Source organism: Episyrphus balteatus, chromosome 2 (assembly GCF_945859705.1).
Source record: "Episyrphus balteatus chromosome 2, idEpiBalt1.1, whole genome shotgun sequence".
Taxonomy (NCBI): domain Eukaryota; kingdom Metazoa; phylum Arthropoda; class Insecta; order Diptera; family Syrphidae; genus Episyrphus; species Episyrphus balteatus.
Genome location: NC_079135.1, coordinates 97148595 through 97171231, shown reverse-complemented (window position 1 = coordinate 97171231; position 22637 = coordinate 97148595). Strand labels below are relative to the sequence as shown.

Genomic DNA, 22637 nt, shown 5'->3' with positions numbered 1-22637 from the left:
TAAAGAACTTGGCAATATGGCAAAAAGAACAGAATACATACAAATTGATACAAACTTACCGTTGAATTAATTTCCAATTCAAGACGCACACATATCTTACTCTCTCGCCTATATGAGTCTCTGTAATGTTTTCTGTTGGCTTGAAGTAAAAAGAGCCTTGAAGGCATTTCTTCTGTGATGTCTTTTGGTCTTGGTCTTTTTCTGCTTCAGGTGAATTCAACTGAATGATGTCGTTCAATATTGTTGGTATTGCGGGTATTATTTCTTTTTTTATTTTATTTTCAATTTCGCTTGAATTGGAAGGTGAAGAAACCACACTTTACACAAGAAAAGAGCAAGAATGAAGATGAAGAAAAATGAAGAAGATGAAGAATAACTACACTTTTATCGGAGATATAGCTTCAACAGACGACGATACGGACGACTTCGACGAGTGATGGCAACAACGAAGATGCAATTGTTGGTCATTTGTTTTTAATGTGTGTACATGGTGTTTGACTAATTTGTAATAAGAAGTTAACTTAAGAACTTGATTCTGAGGATTTTTATACCCAACTCGATTGGTGTTTATTGATTGATGGTTGAGTTGATTCATTTTGAATTGGAATTTAAGGAATTTTATTAGAGAGCATCTTTAAATCAAAGTGATTTAAACGGATTAAGTTTTATTAAATTACAGGTTGGAATTGAAAAAAAAGTTTAAAATGTGAATTAGCTACAATGTGAGGAAATGGAAGTTTTTCTATATTTTCAAACATATCGAAAGAGTGGAGCGATGAATAAAATTATCAAATGGAGCTAGTCTGCTCAAAGGGTTGAGTCAGTCTTTCTTTCAAAAAACTCAAATTTAGGACCCACGGTCCGCAAAAAAATTTATTCAAAATATATAGTTTCATTATAAAGCAATTTCAGAGAGATTTTGTTGAATTTTTTTTGTTTTACCATATTCAGGCGATATTTTGGAACACCCTGTGAGAGTCTCTATATCGGTGTCAATTTAGACAAAAAGATATTTCTTTAAATGGCAATTTTATGTTTCATAATTTGTTAGCTAGTTGTAGACGCGATAGTCTTCCCTATGTTTTTGATGTATCTTCTCTTTGTGGTTTCTGTTAATCATTGGCTTGTCACAGTAAATCAACACAACAAATTATGATGTTGTCTTTGTTTGTTTAAGCCGAAACTTCATGTTTTGATGAAGGGTTTAAGGGAAAATGCTGGTAATATGAGTGACTAAATGGTTAACAATTTGTCATACATTGAAGATTGGTTAAAATAGAAATCTATTTGCTCGGTAAATTATTGAAGATAAAGAAAAGATTTTTACGAATTTGGAGTAGTCAAAAAAAGGACATGCTTAAAACATATACCTAGAATCTGTATTAAATTAAAAGGATTTCTGCATGGTTTTTTGCCAAGAAGGCTAATTTCTTAAATTAAGCGGACAATCCTTCTAAATTTCTTGAATGATTTAATTTAAGAGAATCGTTTCTATTTAATAAGAAAATCTTTTTATTTTAAGACTTCAAACAGGTAAATTTCTGTGAAACATTTGAAATTAAAGTGGATTTCCATTTAAAAATAACTACTACTTTCTTATATGCAAACGAATTGTTGCTATGCCTAAGAGTATGGAGAAACACATGAAAGAGCCGAATAACAATAATCATACTTGAAGGAGCTATTCATTTGCATGTTGATAAACTAAGAAAACCTGCAATTGGTTGAGGCTAATCATGTGGGTGAGGTAGCGCAGTGCTTGGTCTAGGTTCAATACTCAAGTGTGACGGAAGAAGTTTTTCAAATCAAATGAAAAAATTACTAGACCAAGCACCACACACATAATGGAATAAAAGGAGTCTGATGATCGGATTGGCATCCGCGAAACAGTACTGTAACTCTAGCCATAAACACTTGGTTTATTTTTTATTATTTTACTTCTTGAAGGTTTTATGTTTCAAAACTTAAACTTTTTTACAACCTTAATTTTCACAGCTAGAACCGTTTTTCGAAAATTTTGGCTAACATTTGATACTTTGAATGTATTATATTTTTAAGCCTAATAAAGAATGTATTGAAATTTAAATTTTGTTGCATTAAAAATCAAGGACGTTTACTGAATTTAAAGTTTCTGTTTAATGATATTTCTTTCTTTTTCTTTTTTTTTATTTTTTATTCTCTTTCTTACATATTTTAAAAATGAAACAAAACATTTCTGAAAGTGATCACTCATCGTAAATATAATAATGGTGATATTACTATCTCTTTTTATTTTTTCACGAACTTTGTGAAGTGAAATCTTTTTGCTGATTAAATTTTGTCAGTAATTCATACATTTTACTTAAAAAAACACATATAGCGCCTCTAAATAGTGCAAATTCAGTTCTTTTTTATTTTTTATGTTCTATCAGAAAAATGGTTACCAATTGCATTTTTTTTGAAAGAAAATAGTTTTGTATATTAACTTTTTCAGGGTGCGATAACCCTAAGTTCAGGCTAAAAAATTGTATTTCTTTTTTAAAATCCCTTCCATTTTCGTTTACGTTTTTAATACAGTTTAAATAAAATTTGATTTTCTTGTATTAAAAAAAAAGAAGACGATTATTTAATTTAACAGATAAAGTTATAATTTAGGTGCAAAGAAATTAGTTTTTAATTATTTTTTTTTATATTTCAATACTTTTGCTTACATTTTAATGTTTTGTATTTAAATCTAATTCATTTGTGTAATAAAATCGTAATACTAAAAACTAATAATTTTTGTTTGTTTGAAAAAGGCCTAATTCCAAAGGTTGTATTAAAAACTACGACATAATTTTTAACCGTGTGTCACTAACAAAAACTTTCCGTATTATATATTGACTTCCTTTCATTGTAACACTCAACTAATTAATGCATCTGACAAAAAGTAGTAATAAAAACATTTTTGTTCTAAGAAGATTTTTGCAATAATTTATTTAAGAAAATCTTTCAATATCAACTTATAATAGGGTGTCCCCTTCTTTGAGCATTGCTGATTTTGTATGCGCATATCAAAAGTTTCGAGATAAGTACAAAAAAAATATTCTCGAAGTTTCAAGTTCATATTTGTACCTATGCTAACCCGAAGCGACCTAATTCTGAATGTTGCCTTAAAAAATATCGATGAATTACATATCGTCGGTGAAACCAGAAAAGTGTGTAACTCCATTTTAGCAAATTTTATAGGAGAGCAAAAAAACAAAATCGTTTTGAAGGCATTTGTATGAGTTTTTATTTTCTAATTTGCTAATAAAATAAAAACTATGAACTTTAAGGGGATTATGAGTTTAAGGAACGGTAGATATTAGGTTTGTCTAACAGATGGCATTCAAATCTCATTTTCAGAAAATTTGGAGTTACACACTTTTCTGGTTTCACCGACGATATAGTTTTGAAATGGTTTACTGAAAAATTCGGTAAAACTGTAAGAGTTGATAGAAAATTTTTAAAATTTCAAATATCTTTAGCACTATAAGGAGTGCATGAAAAAATCATTTTTTGAAACAATGTTGAGCCAGTAAGTATTACCCGTCAATATCATGAAAACAATGACATTAACAGTTAATTTTTTAAATCACCTTCAGCCGCATCAAAATCAATAAAAACTGTCACGATAGTTCAAAAATTTCATTTATTTAGTTTTATAATAATTATTAAAAAGTGTCATGAAATCGTCCAAAAATTAAGAACACAAGATTCATGTTAATACTGAAGAGCAAATATTATGTTTCTATTTTGAAAAAGTCATCTTTAGTTTCGATTTGTTCTTTCAAAATTCTTAGCAATAAAATCAGTAATAGTATTATCAGTAATACTTTATCATAAACCAACAACAAAAACATTTAAATGATTAATAGACTTTATGTTTTTCATTTGAAAAAAAAAAGTTACGCATACGCCATAGTGACTTCTTTTTTTTATTTAAAAAAAATTAATTTATAAAAACATTTCAAATTTTCCCCAAGTCATTATTAAAATCCTGTAGCTGATAATTTTACAAATGGATGCAACATCTAGCAGCATCTATAAGATGAGTTCGGTTCATTTAAAAGAAGTCATCTCACTATATGATTAAAAGAAAACCTAACTAAAGTTACAATTTTAAAGTACATATCTTTGCCCGAAAATGGCTTATATTTTTTAATAATTCCAAACCCTACCAACAATCTCATTTTAATAAATTTATCAAAATGTATTTATGTCAAGCCACCCAAATAAAAATGTCTTTCTAATTTTTTTTTTTTTTTTGTAACAAGGTAATCAATCTCATGCTTACCCATTTGAGACGTCAACGCTTCTACATTATTGCATCCACATTGCATCCGAAAAGTTTTTTTTTTTTTTGTCAAAAACTAATCTGAGCTTAAATTTTTACCAAGCAATAAAACACAAAAAAACATGTAGGCGAGGGCTTGGCTTAGTAGCTATATGAATATACATATATTCAACTTAAAGCAGAAACTCAATCATGTCATATCTTCTATGATTTCATCACAAATCTGCATAACTTTATGTTGCTGCTATATTCAAAACCAAACCCAAAAAAAATAAACCAACCCACACAAATCTGATGTAACTTTATAAGTATAGTATAATGCATTTTCATATAAAGATATTATGTGCATATACAGTTGTAATCGATCTAACACTTTTTTTGACCACCAACAGTATACCCAGCAGCAACTGCATTACGTATATACTTTTACGTATGCTTGTGCGTATACCAGCTTAGAACTTTCCCTATTCATACTCTCGTCTAACGTCTAAGTCTAATAGGCGCCAAAGACCTCAATTTAATTGACGATCGTGCAAACTGCAACTTAAGTTGCTTGCCGCATACGCAGGAAATTGGCAGCAAACAAAAAAAAAAGTAGGAGGTAAATGGATAAAAATAAACTAAATGCAAAGCAAAAGCAAAGAAAAATAAGATAAAACTGAGTTAGAAGAAATAAAGAGGAAAAATTAAAAAAAAAAAGAAAAACGATTTTTTTTGATATAAATTCAATTGGAAATTCAATGTGCGTTCGGCCTAAGACAATAGACGCAATGTTAAGTGGCTCCGCTGAGCTGCTGCGGCAGTTGCTTACTTAATACGTGATCTGCAATCTGAAGGTAGGGGAAAATGGGTAGGAATAAGACATTTTTTCCCATAAACCAAAATTTAAACTTTACATTTTATTAAGATTTAATTTGAAAGAAGGAGTTGAGTTGAGACATATGAAATAATTGAACCTACTTTTCTTATTGGTCAACTATATTCGACATGGTTTATATTATTATTTATAAGTGATCAATTGATTTAATGCGTTGTTAACTTTTTTTCACTATTTACCAATTTGAACCAATTTCCCCTAACCACTTTTGTTTTTTGTTTTTATTTTTTTAACTGCCAAAAAGCTATAAAAATTCTACTAAAAAAGTAGAATAATGACTTTGTAGAACTATGTAGAACAGACATGATTTAATTTTTATATACGGTAACTTTACGCATTTTTTTTTCTGTACTGTTCTGAAATCAAAAGGAATGATCAGTTGAATTAATTTTAAATTCAGTTTCAACAATCTTGTTTCTAGCTCAATATGATATGCGTTACGATTTTTGTTTGATTGTTATACATACATACATACATACTTGCAATATCAATAGAAATTGCATAGACTGTGAAAAAATTTTTTTTGTCTCAACACAAATTAATAAAATATCGATAAATTCAGAAATTTGGATAAAACTGTTTAAGTTGATTAAAACTTTTGAAATTTTAAATATCTTTTAGTACGGGAATAGTATTTAAATTTTTTTTTAAGAATGTTTAGTCAGTACAAAATTACCGTCAATATCATGAACATAAAATTTTGTTGTTTTCTTTTTGTTGTTAATGATTTGGTAAACATTGTTTAATTTTTTTTTCGTGCACTCCTTTTAAAGTGCTTTAAACGTTTGAATATTTTCAAAATTTTTCTATCAACCTAGTTCTAGAAAATCTAGTTTTACCGAATTTTCAAAACTACCTGTAATTCATGGAAAACATTGCAATTTCAGTCGCAAGGGTAAACATAATAAAAAACACGATTGATTTTTTCTTAAGATTTAGCTGACATTTTTTTCTCTGTATTTCTTCGCTTTTTTCCGTGGGCTTAATTAAAAAAAATAGCTAAAAAATCTATACACTCGACTTCAATTCTTAAATAAAAAGTAAATTTAAGTTCGGCTAAATTTTGAAGAAAATTTTGTATGGGAGCTAAGACTTTGCTTGATTTAGGCAATAGCCTTAAGCTAAGCCTAAAAATCTGTATGTACTTCGAGCCACAGCCTAAGCCCCTACAGCGATTTACCTAAAACTTTAGTCCTGGTAAAATAGTACATAAAATCAAGAAATAAAAAAAAATTGTTACACTCATGAAACTTGGCAAAAAGCTTGCTTTTGGGATAAGAACCAAGTACAAAAAAAGTCTAAAAAAAAAAGTTGGGTGGAAAGGTGTTTTTTTGCGGACAAGAGAGAGGGGGTGAAGGTCAAAAATATACTGAAAAAAATTGTTTGTCGAATATCATGATATGACACATGTTTTCAAGGTATTTTTTGATGCTGATTCTTTTCTTCGAAGAGACAGTAAAATCTGTAATTGGTCCCAAAAAGCCAATTATTCATTTTATTTATGGTTTTGATGACAAATTAAACATCATATAATTAAACGGCGAGCATAGTTTTTGTGGTACAAATTACCGGGCCCCCAAAAACCGAAGGGGCATACATTATACACGGAACGAAAGAGAATGACGCGTAGATGTGCAGAATCACATTTTTTTTTACTTTTTATTAACCGAAATAAGGAAATTAAACAAATTAAAATTCGATACAAAATAAAAAAACAAAAACAAAACAAAAACAAAAACAACTGGAATTCTATTGGACAATTTCCAATCGACTGGAATGAAATGTCATTCATGACTGAATGAATGAATGAAAGCATTCAGCGAAAATCAAAAAACATTAAGGTGGGTTCACATTGGTGCGTTGTTTTAAGATCGCACGTAAACTATGGTTAACTTTCATTGTTTTAGTTATCTAAGTTTAGAAAGTAAGATGTTTGTTTTATTACCATGAATTTTTTTGTTAAAATCGAATTCTATTAAAATCAAGTCTATTACTTTTGTAAACACTTTTGATACCAATGAAATCTATTTTCGTCCTTTTCTCTCTTGAAAGAACATAAGAATTTGTCAGCAATTACATGAAGCCTCAAGAGGCGCGACTCTTTTTAAACATAATGAATGCAAAAGAGAAAAAAGATGAAAGAAAAAATTATCCGACCGGAGAGTCGTGGGTCGTGAGTCCGAGACTCTTTTTTGACGTTTCTTTTTCCACTTTTTCTTTTTTCAACATTCCCTTACATTTCTTTTTGCTTCTTGGTGCAATACAACAACAACAAATTTTAATTCAAAAGATAAATGTCAAATTTGAGTCCTTGACTCAAGAGGCATCGTGTAATAGTACGCGCCTCACAGAATGATTACACACCCGACAAACAATTTTGGTTCTATAAAGCTTTACAGATGCAATTGTTGCTTCTTTAAAGCATTATAGAAGCAAAATTGTTAGTAGGGCAGCCACACAAAAAAAATATAAAAGTTTTGACCTGGGATTGCGACTAAATTTTTCATATAGTTTTTGGGTCGCTGAAACCGAACACGAAAACAAAAAATTTGTTTCTCTGATCTGGATGTGCGAATATGTTAATCATATAGTTTTTGGATCACTGAATCCAGATTCGAAGTCAATTTTGGCCTATCACGTCAGGTTTCTGGGATATCCTCAAAAAAATGTCAAAACCAAAAAAACAAAAGTTTTTACCTGGGGTTGCGACTAAATTTTTCATATAGTTTTTTGGGTCGCTGAAACCGAATCCGAAGTTTATTTTGGCGTATCACGTCAGGTTTTTGAAATATCCTCAAAAAATGTCTAAACTCAAAAAAAAGTTCTTATCTGACATTTTTTGAGGATATCTCAAAAACCTGACATGATACGGAAAAATAGAGTTCGAATTCGGTTTTAGCAACCCAAAAACTATATGAAAAACTTAGACGCAACCCCAAATAAGAAATTTAGTTTTTTTTGGTTTTGACATTTTTTGGGGATATCTCAGAAACCTGACGTGATAGGCCAAAATTGACTTCGAATCTGGATTCAGTGATCCAAAAACTATATGATTTACATATTCGCATATCCAGATCAGAGAAAAAAAATTTTTGTTTTCGTGACATTTTTTTATGTTATCTCGAAAACCTGACGTGATGGAGCAAAACGGACTCCAGATTCGGTTTCAGCTACCCAAAAACTATATGAAAAACTTAGTCGCAACCCCAGGTCAGAATTTTTTTTTTTGTGGGTGTGTTATCAAAAGAAATTTCGAAAAAAGAGTCAAGCCTCTTGAGGCTTCATGTAATAGCTGACTTTGACAGTTCCTTTACCATTTTACCAAGTTTTCACTTTTAGACGTTTACATTTTTGCATAAAAGGCACTAATATTTTATCGCCGCATGGCAAAGCGTTTTTCTTATGAGGTTCAGGGAAAACTAACAAAAACGTCTTTTTTGTTCCTTATCTACAATAACCTAAAAAGTGAAAAAAAAGGGAAATTTACAAAATTAAATTTTTTTTATTTCTTTCTAGCGCTATTTGTTTTTGTTTATTAAAGCAAAAAATAAGCTTTTTGCATCATTATTTTTGATTTTAAGGTAAGAAAAACTGTCAAAAAATGAATTTGAAAATTTTGTAAAAAAGAGTTAAGGTATAACTACAACTGCCACTTTTTGCAAAAAGTCAAAAAGTGAACATTTTCAAACTCATTTTGTGACAGTTTTTCCCATCACAAAATTAAAAATATTGATTGAAAGCTTATTTTTTGGTTTAAAAAAACAATTTTTGTAGTTTTTTTCTAAAAAAAAATAGCGCTAGAAAGAAATAAAATTTTTTTAATTTTGTAAATTTCCCACTTTTTCACTTTTAAGGCCATTGTAGTTATGCCTTTAACAAATTGTTTTTATACAAAAAAAATATGGTTTTCGCATTTTTTGTTTTAATTTTCTAGCCCGAAGAACCATACAAAAATGCGTTTGAAAATTGTCACTTTTGTACTTTTTCACTTTTTGAGCCAATGTAGTTAAAAGCCACTTAATGCAAAAAGTCAATAAGTCAACATTTTCAAACTCATTTTGTGATAGTTTTTTCGACCAAAAAATTTAAAATAATGATGCAGAAAGCTTATTTTTTGGTTTGAAAAACAATTTTTGTAGTTTTTTCCAAAAACAAATGGAGCTTGAAAAGAAATAAATTTTTTTTACTTTTGTAAATTTCCCACTTTTTAGGTCATTGTAGTTAAGCCTCAAGGCTTTAAAAGTATAACTACAACGGCAACTTTTTGCAAAAAGTCAAAAAGTGATAGATTTAAACTCATTTTATGACAGTTTTTACGACGACAAAATAAAAAATAATGATGCAAAAAGCTTATTTTTTGGTTTCAAAAAAAATGTTTGGTAGTTTTTTCCAAAAATTAAAAAAAAAAACAAATATTGCTAGAAAGAAATAAAAAAAAAATTTAATTTTGTAAATTTCCAACTTTTTCACTTTTTAGGTCATTGTAGTTATGGTTTTAACATAAAAAAAACGTTGTTGTGCGACGCAGTTGTCGTGGTAATGCCTTAAGAATTGATTTGTTTGATTAAAAAATGTCGCTTCTCACCACATAGTACCACGGATTACCTTTTTACTACTGTACATTATGAAGATCTACACCTGAACGCACCTTTAATAAATGTGAACATATCTTTAATCATTATTAAGTGTCTGAACGCATTCATTAAAATTTTCCTGGAAGATTTGACATTTCTCAAACGTCAAGCTGAAAGTTTTTTTCGTATTCTTAATTTGAGAACACCAACTTCAAATAAAGAGTAAATTCTAATTGAATATCGTTTTTTTATTGCGGAAAAATATAAAATAAATAAAAAAAAAACATATTTTTTCCTGCATAGTTATTGTGAAAAAGTCAAATTACTGTGACTTTTCTTCCCGTGATTGTCTTCAGGATATTTTGTCTCTGTAAAACGACAGCATACGGCCAAAATAATTAACTTTCTACTTCATCTTCACTCAGATCTTAATAATATCTGCAATTTCCCTTTGATTCTGATTAAAATAAATCTATATTACCGAAGAAAATAAACAAAATTATTGATCAAAGGAATCTCTGGTTTTATTTTGCAGAAGTTGTTTTGATTTCAGATTGACGTACGTGTTAAAATTGTTGTCAAAGGACACATACACAATCGCAAAAAGAACTCGAACTCGGTCTGTTTTCATGTTCCTACAAGCTAAATGAAAAAAAAAAAATGGTGTGAATGACAAATTTGAGTGAAGTTGGTGGAGGTTGAATGATTGAAGGATGGAATTTGAACGAATGGAACATGAAACAGGTTGAATTGAATTGAAATGCAAGGTGCAAACACAATGCCCTTAAGGAGATTACACTTTGCATTTTCTTTTTCGATACTTTTTTTTACGTAGTTGAGCGTAGTTAAAACGTAGTTCAACAATATCTAAATCAGGCTTAAAATATATCAAAAAGTAGGTATATTATTATATTCCTGTGTAAAAAGTGTAGTTAATCGTAAGAAATCAACAACAAATACTATAAAAAATAAAGAAACTATTTTGGTATTATTGTGTTCAAAATTGTTGCAAATAACAAAAAAATAAAGAAATTGGCACTCGAATTTCGAGGGCTGGGTCGGCGAGTTTATAGATAAGTTCTTACATGTTTTACTCGAATCATTGGCTTTTTGCAGATTTTACTGTCTCTTCGAAAAAACACCCTTTCTGTGGACCTCACAAACTGTGCAGAAAACTTCCAAATTTCTCGTTTTTCTCAAAACTTTGTCCGGAGGCCTCTTAAGCGCCTTAAAAATAACTGTTCAATATATTGGGTGCTTTCATAAATGCATGGTTGCGCAAGTCTGACCAATGCAAAGCTTTCATTAATGCAAATGACAAATGTCAGGTGTTCATAAATGTAAAACGCAAATATTTGCAGCGCAAATGTGCAAATGAAAAAATTCCCATGCGCAATGAATTTAAACTCAAAGAAAGAAGGAAAATGCGGTAAAAATGATACAGCTTTTCTTTATTTCTCAATTTTGTCAAAATATTGATTGGAAATTCAAAGTTCAATTAAAAATAACAAAAATAGCCGCGAATTTCTTGGATATAATAAATTTGTAAATATTTAGAGAAATGTTAAAAAAAGTTGTTTTTTCTTCTTAAAGAAGATATGATTGTTTTGGAGAAGAGGCTGAATTGAAACTTAAAAATTTTGCCAAATGACGCAAATCAGAAAAAGTGTTCATAAATTCAAAGTAAAATACATGCGCAAATAGTTTTTCTGACATTAGTCTGATCGCAAATGACCGCATGTAAACAAAGCAACCATGCAATTATGAAAGCACCCATTTTTCGAAAAATTAACTGCATTGGTATTATTTTTGAAAGTTAAAATTATCCTTTCTGTCAAATATCTACTGTAGCTACCTAGAATCCTTCAATTTTCTTAAAAAAGTTGATATAGCTCCCACTTTACTTAAATATTCTCAACAGTCAGCTATTTTTTTTTTTTTTTTTTTTTTTTATAAATACTTATCATTGATGTACTGTTATGGCTATGTCTGTCTTGTTGCCGATTGACTGTGTTAAGCAGACTGTGAAATTCCATCAAAACCAGACACTTCGATGTGAACTCTGATTAAAAAAAATTTATTTACAGCAATAACCAAACCAACTCAATTGAATGACATCTTCTTGGACTAAAATAAAACAAAATAGGTATCAAAATCACGTTTTTTTCATATGATATCTTTCATGGAATACAAATAATTCTTGTTAAAAAAAAATAACATACACCATGTAGAAATTAATTAAATATCCTCATAAATCATTTACACTTGCGCATTCATCAATCAACTCCTGGAGCTTAAGATTTTCGTAAATGAAAAAAAAAAAAAAAAACTAAGAAACAAAAATAACATTATCGTCAGCTTTCTTATAGTTCTTTATTCGTTCAGTCTGTGTTGTCAAAAAGATAAAACACAGCTATGCAATGACAGTTGAACCCACTTAATTGTGTCCTCGTAAAATTCAAAACACAAATTTCCTTAGTTTCTAAATAAATAAGTCCTAGACTTTGATGATTGTTTCAATTCCCAGTTCATTGCAAAAATTATGTTTGCTTATTTTATCAACACGACCCATTTAACCGGCATTTTCTGTATAATCAGCAACAACTTGCACCAGACAGATGACTTTTCTGTATTGCACTCTTGTGCGTTCGTACGGATTTTCCAAGTAATTAATTACACGCACATTCGCCTTTATGTCGAGTCTAATTATTTAAACAAAAAAAATAAAAAAAAATATTGATGATATACTTGACAGCATTAAAACCGCTGTCAAAGTGGCGTCACACGATTTATTACAACGCACGCGTGACCATATTTAAAATGCACTTTTATTTGTGTTTTTATTTTTATGTTGTTTTGTACAAACGAGTACACATATCTCGTGGGTGTCACACATATTCATTGTTATGGAACTAAATATGGCAATTTTAAACGATGTCGTCGATCCACACCGTTCAGGGTTACCTCCTTTTTAAACATTGATGTAACCAATTTGTTCTTAATTGTCAAAAAATTAGGCCAAAGCTGTCATCACCCATTTCACTTTCACATCGTTAACATCAATTTTCGTTCGACTACCTCACTGACGGTGACCGCGAATATTAACCGACGTCGTTGGTCGACATTATCGCGGTCAAGAATCTTAAACTGGCCATTAAAAGCATAGAAAATCATTTTCAAAGGACTATCAATCGTAAACCTATTTCTTGTTCTTTTTACAGGCACGTCTAATGTGAATGCGCTTAGTGGTCATCTAATTCAGGCCGTAGAATTAGAAAATTACAAGTTCAACAAAAAAGAATTGGGGAAAAATTATCGATAACGAATTAGCAATAGCTGCAATCGATTTTTTGTTATTGGTAAAAGATATCGATTTTGTATTAGAAGTGTCCGGAATTATCAATAACGGTTTACACTTAAAAAAAATGGATTTTTACTTTATCGATAATTTCGATATATTCTACCAAAAAAATATCGATAACTATTACTGAACTCGATATTTTTCCCATTTTTTTGAGAAAATCGAATACTTTTAACACTGCTTTATATTGAAGTTGAGAGCTGTTCTTTCATCAATCAATCAGAGGCTCTCAACTGCCATTAGAGAGCCCCTGTTTTACACCGTCATCACTATTTCCACTATACCATACAGACAAGATTGACACAAAGTGACCGCAATCAGATCGATTAAGTGCCCCGTAAAATCGTAACCGCGGCCATAAATATAAAATCGTTTGTGAAACAGCAAAGAAGCACGAGACTTTTTTTATATTGCAAGCGTTTAGGTTGCTTTTTAAATGCCCAAGATATAGAGTGGTATAATAAAAAGTGTATCGTGAACGAAAGGAAGCCCAAAGTGACTCCATCCATCCATCCATTGATTGCGCCCTTGTAAAAGCGATGACAACAAAACCACTAGTACACAGTCTCCCCCCTAGAGGGCCCATCACCAGAAAGTATAGTGCTGTTTTGGTGCACGATTTTTCACCTGGAATTGAGAATGACAGGGACTACCACATCTGACACCACCGTAGCCACCACCAACAACCATGGTTTTTGTGATTTTTGCTGGGCTTAAAAGGTGTGGCAGAGCACTAAGATTGTGTTGCAGATACTATACCTATACTTTGTGTGTTACTGCCTGCGGTTAATGTTGTATGGATTAACGTTGTTCCTTCTAATTCCAATTAAGGTTAGCTGGGATTTGTAAAAGTGATTGGATTTCAACTAGGTTGTATAAATGTTGTGTGGAGTTAAAAAAAAAGAAAAAATAATAAAAATGAAACAAAATAACAATGTTAACTGCCTGACACACTGACTGTGGCCTTCAAAGTTTTTTATTAACTTAATTTAATAGTCTGGACTGGTTTAAGGATTTTAATGTTGATAGTAATAATGATGATGATGATGATGGTGATGGGTGCGCAGTAATAAGCGGGTGTATTTATTGCAAAGTGATGTAGGTCGATGCAATAAGATGACTAAAATATTTTGGCGACAAGAAGAAATAATATAATTTGGAATCAGGTGGCTTAAAAGAGGTTTTAATGTTTTGTTTGTTTCTTTATCAACATGAAATAAGTATGAGGAGGACAAATTTTATTAATGGCATATGTAGTTTAAGAGCTTAGCTTTTGGACCTTACCAAGTCATAATTTTGTAAATTAACTACTACCCAGGAAGAAGGAATATACAAAGTGTAACTAATTTATCAAAAGCGATCTAGGTTACTTAAAATATTTAAGTATTTCAGTACAGGACTTTACCAAATTTGTAGACTTTTAAACATTTCTTGGGCTCTAGCAAATCTAGTCCCTGCCCTGAAGAGCCAACTCAGAATCAATAAGGAAATTGACAACAAAATCCTCTTGGCTCACAATATTTGTTTCGCAAAGGAAAAAACAAATCTTATCAAAAAAAAATGTTTAAAAAAAATGTTGCACATACGTCACAGTGACTTTTAAATATTAATATTTTAATCCGATATGAAAAAAAGAGAAAAAATATTTTAGAAAGTGCTCTATTTAGTAATTAATTAAAACGCAGCTTGAGGCTTTGTAGTAGGTACAAGTATTTTGGCTTCGAAATCACAAGTTAAAACTGAATTTTTATAAAAACTAAGAAATCAAACTATTAATAGCTGTGTTTTATTTCCCTCGTGATCCAGATTAGGGCCCTATTGCACCAATCACTTTGCAACTTTGCAACTTTGCAACTTAGCAACACAATACTTTTCGGTAAAGTAAAAGTGCAAAATGTTTTACCAAAAATTAAAAATTCCCCACCTTGCACTTTGCAATTTTTGAGGTTGTTTTTGCGAAGCAAAAAGTAAAAGTGGAACTTTGCGTACTTTGAAAATTTGCAAAATAAGGCAGTAAATAGTTTCAAATAAGTTTTCGTTGTTAAAAATGGTTGAAACCTTCTTTTTTTACTTAAACAACGATATCTTTTGAAATTTTATTGTACTTTACTTTATCATTTGTTTTTTTTTTTTCTATAGTTACTTAGAATGTTGCTTGACTGCAATTTGTTTAAAGAAGAAAATAATAGATTTTTGAAAATCAATTAAATATCATTATTTTAATTTTAAATTGCAATCATTCCTTGAATGATGCATTATTTTGAAGAGGTGCGTTCTTTATTTTACCATAGTTTACTAATGTAATAAATAATCGAACCATGGTCTTTTGTAACTATTTGATAGCTGAACATCGTTCCTAAACTCCTTTGAAGTGTCAAATAGTCACGATTCGCAACTATTTTCAACTCATTTCCATGATATGAGATTAGAGTGTGAAGTTAAATGTTTGGTTTTCAAGACAATTCAAACATTTTTATTTCTTTCATTAATCAGCGGAAAAATTAAATAAAAATGAAATTTTTGAAATTTTATGAAAGGAGAAAATTTATTTTGAATAAAAACATGATTTAAGGTTATAATAATGGAAATGGCATTATTCTAAATAAAATTGGTCCTTTGACAGTTTAACATATTTAACAACAAATCGTTCCTAAATGATTTATAAAGAACACAACAAATTCTAACAATGCCTCTTTAACTTGTTTTCACATACTAACCATAGTTAAATATTCGTAATTTCAAAATTTATTCTTTATTTTACATAACTCACGTAACTATACTCTTTATCTTCAAAAAGTCTTTGAAAGCGATTAATTTTAAATTATCATTTAATATACCCGAACTTTACACGAGAAATGGCCATCCGCAAATGAAATTTTGTCTTTGCATATTATTGCAAAACTTTGCAGAATTTGATATGGAAAGTGCAAAATTTTTTTTTGGTGCAATGAAACCTTTATGCTTTGCAAATTTGTTTATTGTTTCAGTTTTCAAAAAAATTATTTCCTCCTAGCAAATTGGAGTTTGGTGCAACAGAATTTGCAAAGTGCAAAGTTGCAAATTGCAAAGTGCAAAGTGGTTGGTGCAATAGGGCCCAGTTCATTGTATTTATTTGCGAAACAATAACAAAACCAAATCCTGCTTTTGTTGTACAGCTTATAAAATCAATTATCGGATCGGGATCATGAATAAAACACAGCTAATATTTAAATTATTACTCTTATTTCAAGGTAAACATAAGAGAACAAAAAATTAATTAATTACCTTTTCTTCAAATAAAATAGTTTAAAATAATATATTTGCTACAAGTAGATTGACATTCACTTCAAACCAACGCTGAATTCCTCAAATCAATTTAACCTTTAAAAAAATGCAAATCTCCCCAAGGTATAAATATTATCTCAACTTCCGAATGAATGTGCCACACCCACGTTGTAACAATTTTAAACCCACTTAACAATGCCAAAGATATACCCGTCTTAACTATATAAAAAAACCACAACAAAATTAACATCAAAAAATTCATCGCTAAACTTACCACAATAATTCCATTTTCATCACTGCTGGCCGCAATAGTGGCGCCCAACCATTGATTCGATTTATTGTCGATTTGTTCATATCGATCGTTGACTTGGTTTGCTAAAAAAGAAAATTAAATATAATTAATACCACCTTCTTGAAGAAGTTAACATTAACTAACAAATAAATAACAACAACATTGATATACATTAAATCTACTGAAAATGAAAGAAAATAAAAAAATAATAATAAAATCAATTGGTTAGACAAAAATTTAATTTTGTTTACCAATTTAATTTTTTTGTCCACTTTAGCTAATTCAATTTAAAAAATAAATAAAATAAAAAGATGAAGCATTTCCTGTCACCAATGTTTTATATCCGACAGTGATTTGTGAGTTTCTTCACAAAAAAAAAGATCATTTTCTTAGTCATTCACATGAAAACGTAAACAAAATTTAAAAGAAAAAAACTACAAAATAAAAATGTATGTATATGAAAATGAGAGACAGTCGGATATGTCAAATAATAAATTCTGTGCTTTTCTGTGAATGATATTCAGTGGTTGGTTGTTTTTTGTTTTAGTTAAGTTTTTGCATTGTAAAAACAATGAAGAAAAAAAACATACAATTCAGAATGTTTTTTAAATTAAAACTAAAATAAAAATTATAATTTTAACTAAATTAAAAAAATTAAATTAATGACATTTTTATTATTTATGTTTTTTAAAAACTAAAATTGAGAAATAAATAAAATTAAATATAGATAGTTATCCAAGTTTAACAAGGTGCATCTAGAAACATTTAACTATCAAGACAACAAATACATCCATAATAATATAATACTTGTACCTATAAGTGGTTCAAAACATTTGTTTAAACCGGCTGTTTTTTTTTTGTTGTTGAATAAAAAAAATACACAAAATAAATAAAAAAAGAAAATAATTTAAAATTATTAGCATTTTATTTTTTTCAAATACACAATAGTTTTCAAAAGAATGAATGAGAGATGAGCATTTGAGATACAAAAAAGATGAAGTGACTATATCTGGTTGAGATCATATTTTTTTTCTCTTCTATTCTATAGATGACAACACATGTTTATTTAAAGCAACATCTTTTGTTTGAATTTTTAAAAGAAAAAAAGGTTTGTGCACATTTAAATGTGTTTTCTTTTTTGTTGTGTTGTGTTGTGCATTCTTCACTAAGTATTTTTTCATTGAATAAGAACATATGTCATCTCTGTTCATGAGATCAGATAAGATGATTTAATAGTTGAATCATTTAAATGCATCGTCAGTTAAATAGGAATCAATGAACTATTTAAGGGATTTTTTATATTATTTAGCTTTAACAATTAGAGAAAATCAATGAAGGCGCTTTTAGCTCTAATTAATTTAAAATTAGGTAAGTTTTCTTTGATCAATCTTGTTGGCAAAATTTCTATTTACTGATACCAGATTTGACCAAAGAAATCTTTAAACAAATTTTAATAGGAAATAAAGAGAGTTACTACATTGACAGTTCTAAAATTTTTAGTGTACCTTTGTTTCAAATATGCTATTTAAAAAGGTAGTCTTTGTCAATTTATATATTATACAAACGAAAATGTATGAAATAAAATGCACGACTGGGGTCGCACGAACTTGCTCTTAGAGTTAAAGTTGTTTAAATTTTTAAGACTTTTTATATAGAAATTTGGAAACAAAAATAAAATTCGTTTAAAAAAAAAAATAAAATAAAATCTGAAATTAAATTGCCCTCCAAAACAAGTATGCAGTTTTGATTGATATATTAACATGCATTTTTAGAAAAAAAATTTTCAAAATCGTTAGAGCCGTTTTTTAAAAAACTAATTTTTTATAAATAATTTTTTGGAAAAAAAGTTTAAAAATAAAATTGGTATGCCATTTTGTAGAAATCACTAATCAACATCTAAAAACAAAATTTCAAAAGAATTAAATGTACCGTTTTCGAAAATTTGATTTTTCAAAAAAAAATTTTCAAAATTTTTTTAAAAATCCAAAAATTATTTTTTCCAAAATTTTATTTTTGGCTTATATTTAAATTATATAAATGCTTCTTCACAAAAAGTTTCGTTGAAATCGAATAAGCAGTTTTGGAGATAATCGGATTTGAAAAAAAACGGTTCTATCGCAGGTACCGTTAATAATGATTTTCAAAAAAAAATTTTTTCATTAGAAGATAGACCTAAACTTTAAACTAACACTTGAATTTTTTAAACAAAATCGTTGGAGCCGTTTTCGAGATATTTCAATTTTACTAAAATCGGTATATGACAAGTACCGTTATTTTTGGTCCAAAAAAATTAATTCCAAAAACCCCTCTGGAGAGTCGCCAAATAACGCTGCATACCAGGTTTGACATCAATCGGTCCATCAGTTTAGGCTGTAGCTCCTTATACAGACAGACAGACTGACAGACTGACAGACAGACAGACAGACAGACAGACAGACAGACAGACAGACGGACTTCCGGGACCCACTTTTTTGGCATTGTCTACCATCGTAATGTCATGGAAAAATGTTATCTCAACTTTTTTTTTTTGTACGAATGCATAACTTGATATATAGTACCTATATCGCAAGTAAAAAATTGTATTGTTATTAAAAATTTTTGGAAGATGTTAAAAACCAGTGCAAGGTTTTACTTTGGAAAAAAAAAATAAAATAAATTTAAATCTTTATCCTAACATATTCTTAAGTGATTTTTTACTTGCGATATAGGTACTATATATCAAGTTATGCATTCGTACAAAAAAAAAAAGTTGAGATAACATTTTTCCATGACATTACGATGGTAGACAATGCCAAAAAAGTGGGTCCCGGAAGTCCGTCTGTCTGTCTGTCTGTCTGTCTGTCTGTCAGTCTGTCAGTCTGTCTGTCTGTCTGTCTGTATAAGGAGCTACAGCCTAAACGGATGGACCGATTGATGTCAAACCTGGTATGCAGCGTTATTTGGCGACTCTCCAGAGGGGTTTTTGGAATTAATTTTTTTGGACCAAAAATAACGGTACTTGTCATATACCGATTTTAGTAAAATTGAAATATCTCGAAAACGGCTCCAACGATTTTGTTTAAAAAATTCAAGTGTTAGTTTAAAGTTGAGGTCTATCTTCTAATGAAAAAAATTTTTTTTGAAAATCATTATTAACGGTACCTGCCATAGAACCGTTTTTTTCAAATCCGATTATCTCCAAAACTAATTATTCGATTTCAACGAAACTTTTTGTGAAGAAGCATTTATATAATTTAAATGTAAGCCAAAAATAAAATTTTGAAAAAAATAATTTTTGGATTTTTAAAAAAATTTTGAAAATTTTTTTTTGAAAAATCAAATTTTCGAAAACGGGACACTTAATTTTTTTGAAATTTTGTTTTTAGATGTTGATTAGTGATTTCTACAAAATGGCATACCAATTTTATTTTTAAACTTTTTTTCCAAAAAATTATTTATAAAAAATTAGTTTTTTAAAAAACGGCTCTAACGATTTTGAAATTTTTTTTTCTAAAAATGCATGTTAATATATCAATCAAAACTGCATACTTGTTTTGGAGGGCAATTTAATTTCAGATTTTATTTTATTTTTTTTTTTAAACGAATTTTATTTTTTTTTATTTTATTTTTTTTATAAAAAGTCTTAAAAATTTAAGCAACTTTAACTCTAAGAGCAAGTTCGTGCGACCCCAGTCGTGCATTTTATTTAAGAAGAATTTATTAAAAAACAACTGAAAAAAATTTTGCATTAAAAAAATGTTATTGCATATAAAAAATTTTCTGCTTTGAAAAAAAAAAAAAAAAATTTATGAAAAATATTTGCATTAAATATTTCTTTTATTATTCGTCGAATTTTTTACAATTTCGTCTATTAGAACAAACATAAGCAATTTCAAATATAATATTGAACCCAATCTAAGGCCAAATAATCAAAATTGTAAGAAATTCATTTTGCATTGATTTTTTTTTTAATGCAGAAAATATTTTACTAGCAATAACATTTTTTTAAAAGTAAAATATTTTTATTTGCAATAAAAAATTTGTTTTCAATTCAACAAATATTTTTTTTTTAAATGCAAATACCTATTTTTCAGTTGCAATAATTTTTTTTTTGAATTGCATTAAATATTTTTTTTTATATTTGAAATGACTTTTTTTTTAAATTGATATTTTTATTATTATTTTTTTTTTCATTATTATTTATTTAACCTTATAAGAAGTTAAAAGGCCAAAGAACTTGAAAGACTTTGACTGAAAAATTTTTTGTTTAAGATTTCCGTCATTCTATACACTGTATAACATTACTTTATAAAAGTAAGTCATATTTTTCAAACTAAATTCAAAATTGAAATATTGTTTTTAGAAAACAGAAAAAAAAACGGTCCAATACCACCGAATCAGAAATAATATTCATATACCTATTCAACACGACAGATATTTATGTCAAACAATTTACGTGTCAAAAACAAAACTCGTTTGTACCAGTAAATGTGGCGCTATATTTATTTATAAATTATTCATAGATACCTAATGAAACTATAATAATTTTAAAACTTATTAAATGCACGAATAACTTTTATCAATGAATATAATATAGTTTTCATTTTCTAAATGAGAATAAATATTAGCAAATTGTAACCATAACATAACCGGCTCATTATACACGCTCTTAGAGAAGGGAAAAATAAATGAAAAAAAAAAAAAAAATATTTTCAATGTCACATCTTGAGAAAACCTCTTAAGCTAAAGTATAAGCATTAGTCATGATTATCTTAACACGCATATTAATGCCCACTCATTTTATCTTAATTCGATAGAGACTATGAATTCATTTCCTTGTTGACTTTTGATTTTCTGAATTCTCTGTTACGCATGAAAAAAAAAGTGTGGGAATATTTTAACTGCCCTATACAAAGAAAATTTGCATTTCTTATTGCACTTTCTATAACTAGACAAAAGGCTGTTAATGGGCAAATTCACAGTTAAAAAGAAGAAAAACGTAAAGTGTATGAAACTATGAGGGATTCAGACTTTTTCTTATTAGGTCTATGCATACAACAATTCTATTAACATTAATTACACTGGTCGGCAAAAAAAATGGAGCATGAACCAAATCATACTTTTCTAAAGGACTTTTGTGTGCTGATTCCGAATCCGAAGTCAAAATTTCACTGGCACTTCAAGTTTTTGAAATATTAGAATATTAACAGGTCAAAAACGCGTTCTTTTTGGTACCTTTCGCCTTGAATTTCATCACCGTAAAATTTTTTTTCGCAAAACTACTTATGCAATCTTCAAAAGCCATATTTTATCGTCTTAAATACGTTTATTTTTTTTTTCAAAATTATTTTTTTCTAAAAGATATTTGGTATAAAAATATTTGATATCTCAAAATTTTGATGGTTAAGGTAACTTATGGTTTTTAAAGCAGATTTAAAGTAATTTCCAGTTTTCGACTCCTGATTCGGATGAAAAAATAGCAAAATATTACGGAAAAATAATATTTTCAGATCAAATGTCAAAAAACATTGCATTTAAAATTAGTTTTTGGGACTTTGTGGCTAAAATTGTGATGAGCAGAGCTCAAAAACTAGACGTGATGGAAAAAATCTGTAAACTGTTTTGAATTCAGCACACTCAAGTATATAAAAATCACCTTACAGAGTTCTTGCTCTGGTATTTATAAGAGTGTAACGGAAAATATAAAAAAAAAAAAAAACTTTTTAATAAAATTTGTAATATTTGAGTAGTTTAATTTTGCCAAGCATAATTGTTTGCCGAGAAATCAATTATTTTAATTATTTGTAGGCTAATTAACAAATTTAATTAAGTCCATCGAATTGATGAGAATCAACAAGAACGAACCATTTCAAATTTAACCGAAAGAAAAAAGAAGCAGAAAAGAACTCTTTTAATAAATAAAAATGTTTTTGATTTATATTTATTTGATGGAATTTTGAACCCCTTCGATTTTGAAGCCACTTTCAAGACCT

The 22637-nt window shown here is 28.8% G+C and overlaps 1 protein-coding gene across 4 annotated transcripts in view; it reads right to left on the bottom strand.

Moving 5' to 3' along the window:
* Positions 1-22637, bottom strand: part of LOC129911333 (integrin alpha-PS2) — a 115689-nt gene that overhangs the window by 40432 nt on the left and 52620 nt on the right. For 3 of the 4 annotated variants that reach the window (XM_055989093.1, XM_055989092.1, XM_055989095.1), the window contains exons 4-5: positions 17479-17511; positions 16648-16748 (exon numbers count right to left, since the gene is read on the bottom strand). In XM_055989093.1, the coding sequence (XP_055845068.1) occupies positions 16648-16748; positions 17479-17511 (134 nt within the window). The remainder of the gene's footprint in view (positions 1-16647; positions 16749-17478; positions 17512-22637) is intronic. The other variant, XM_055989094.1, reaches the window with a different exon arrangement.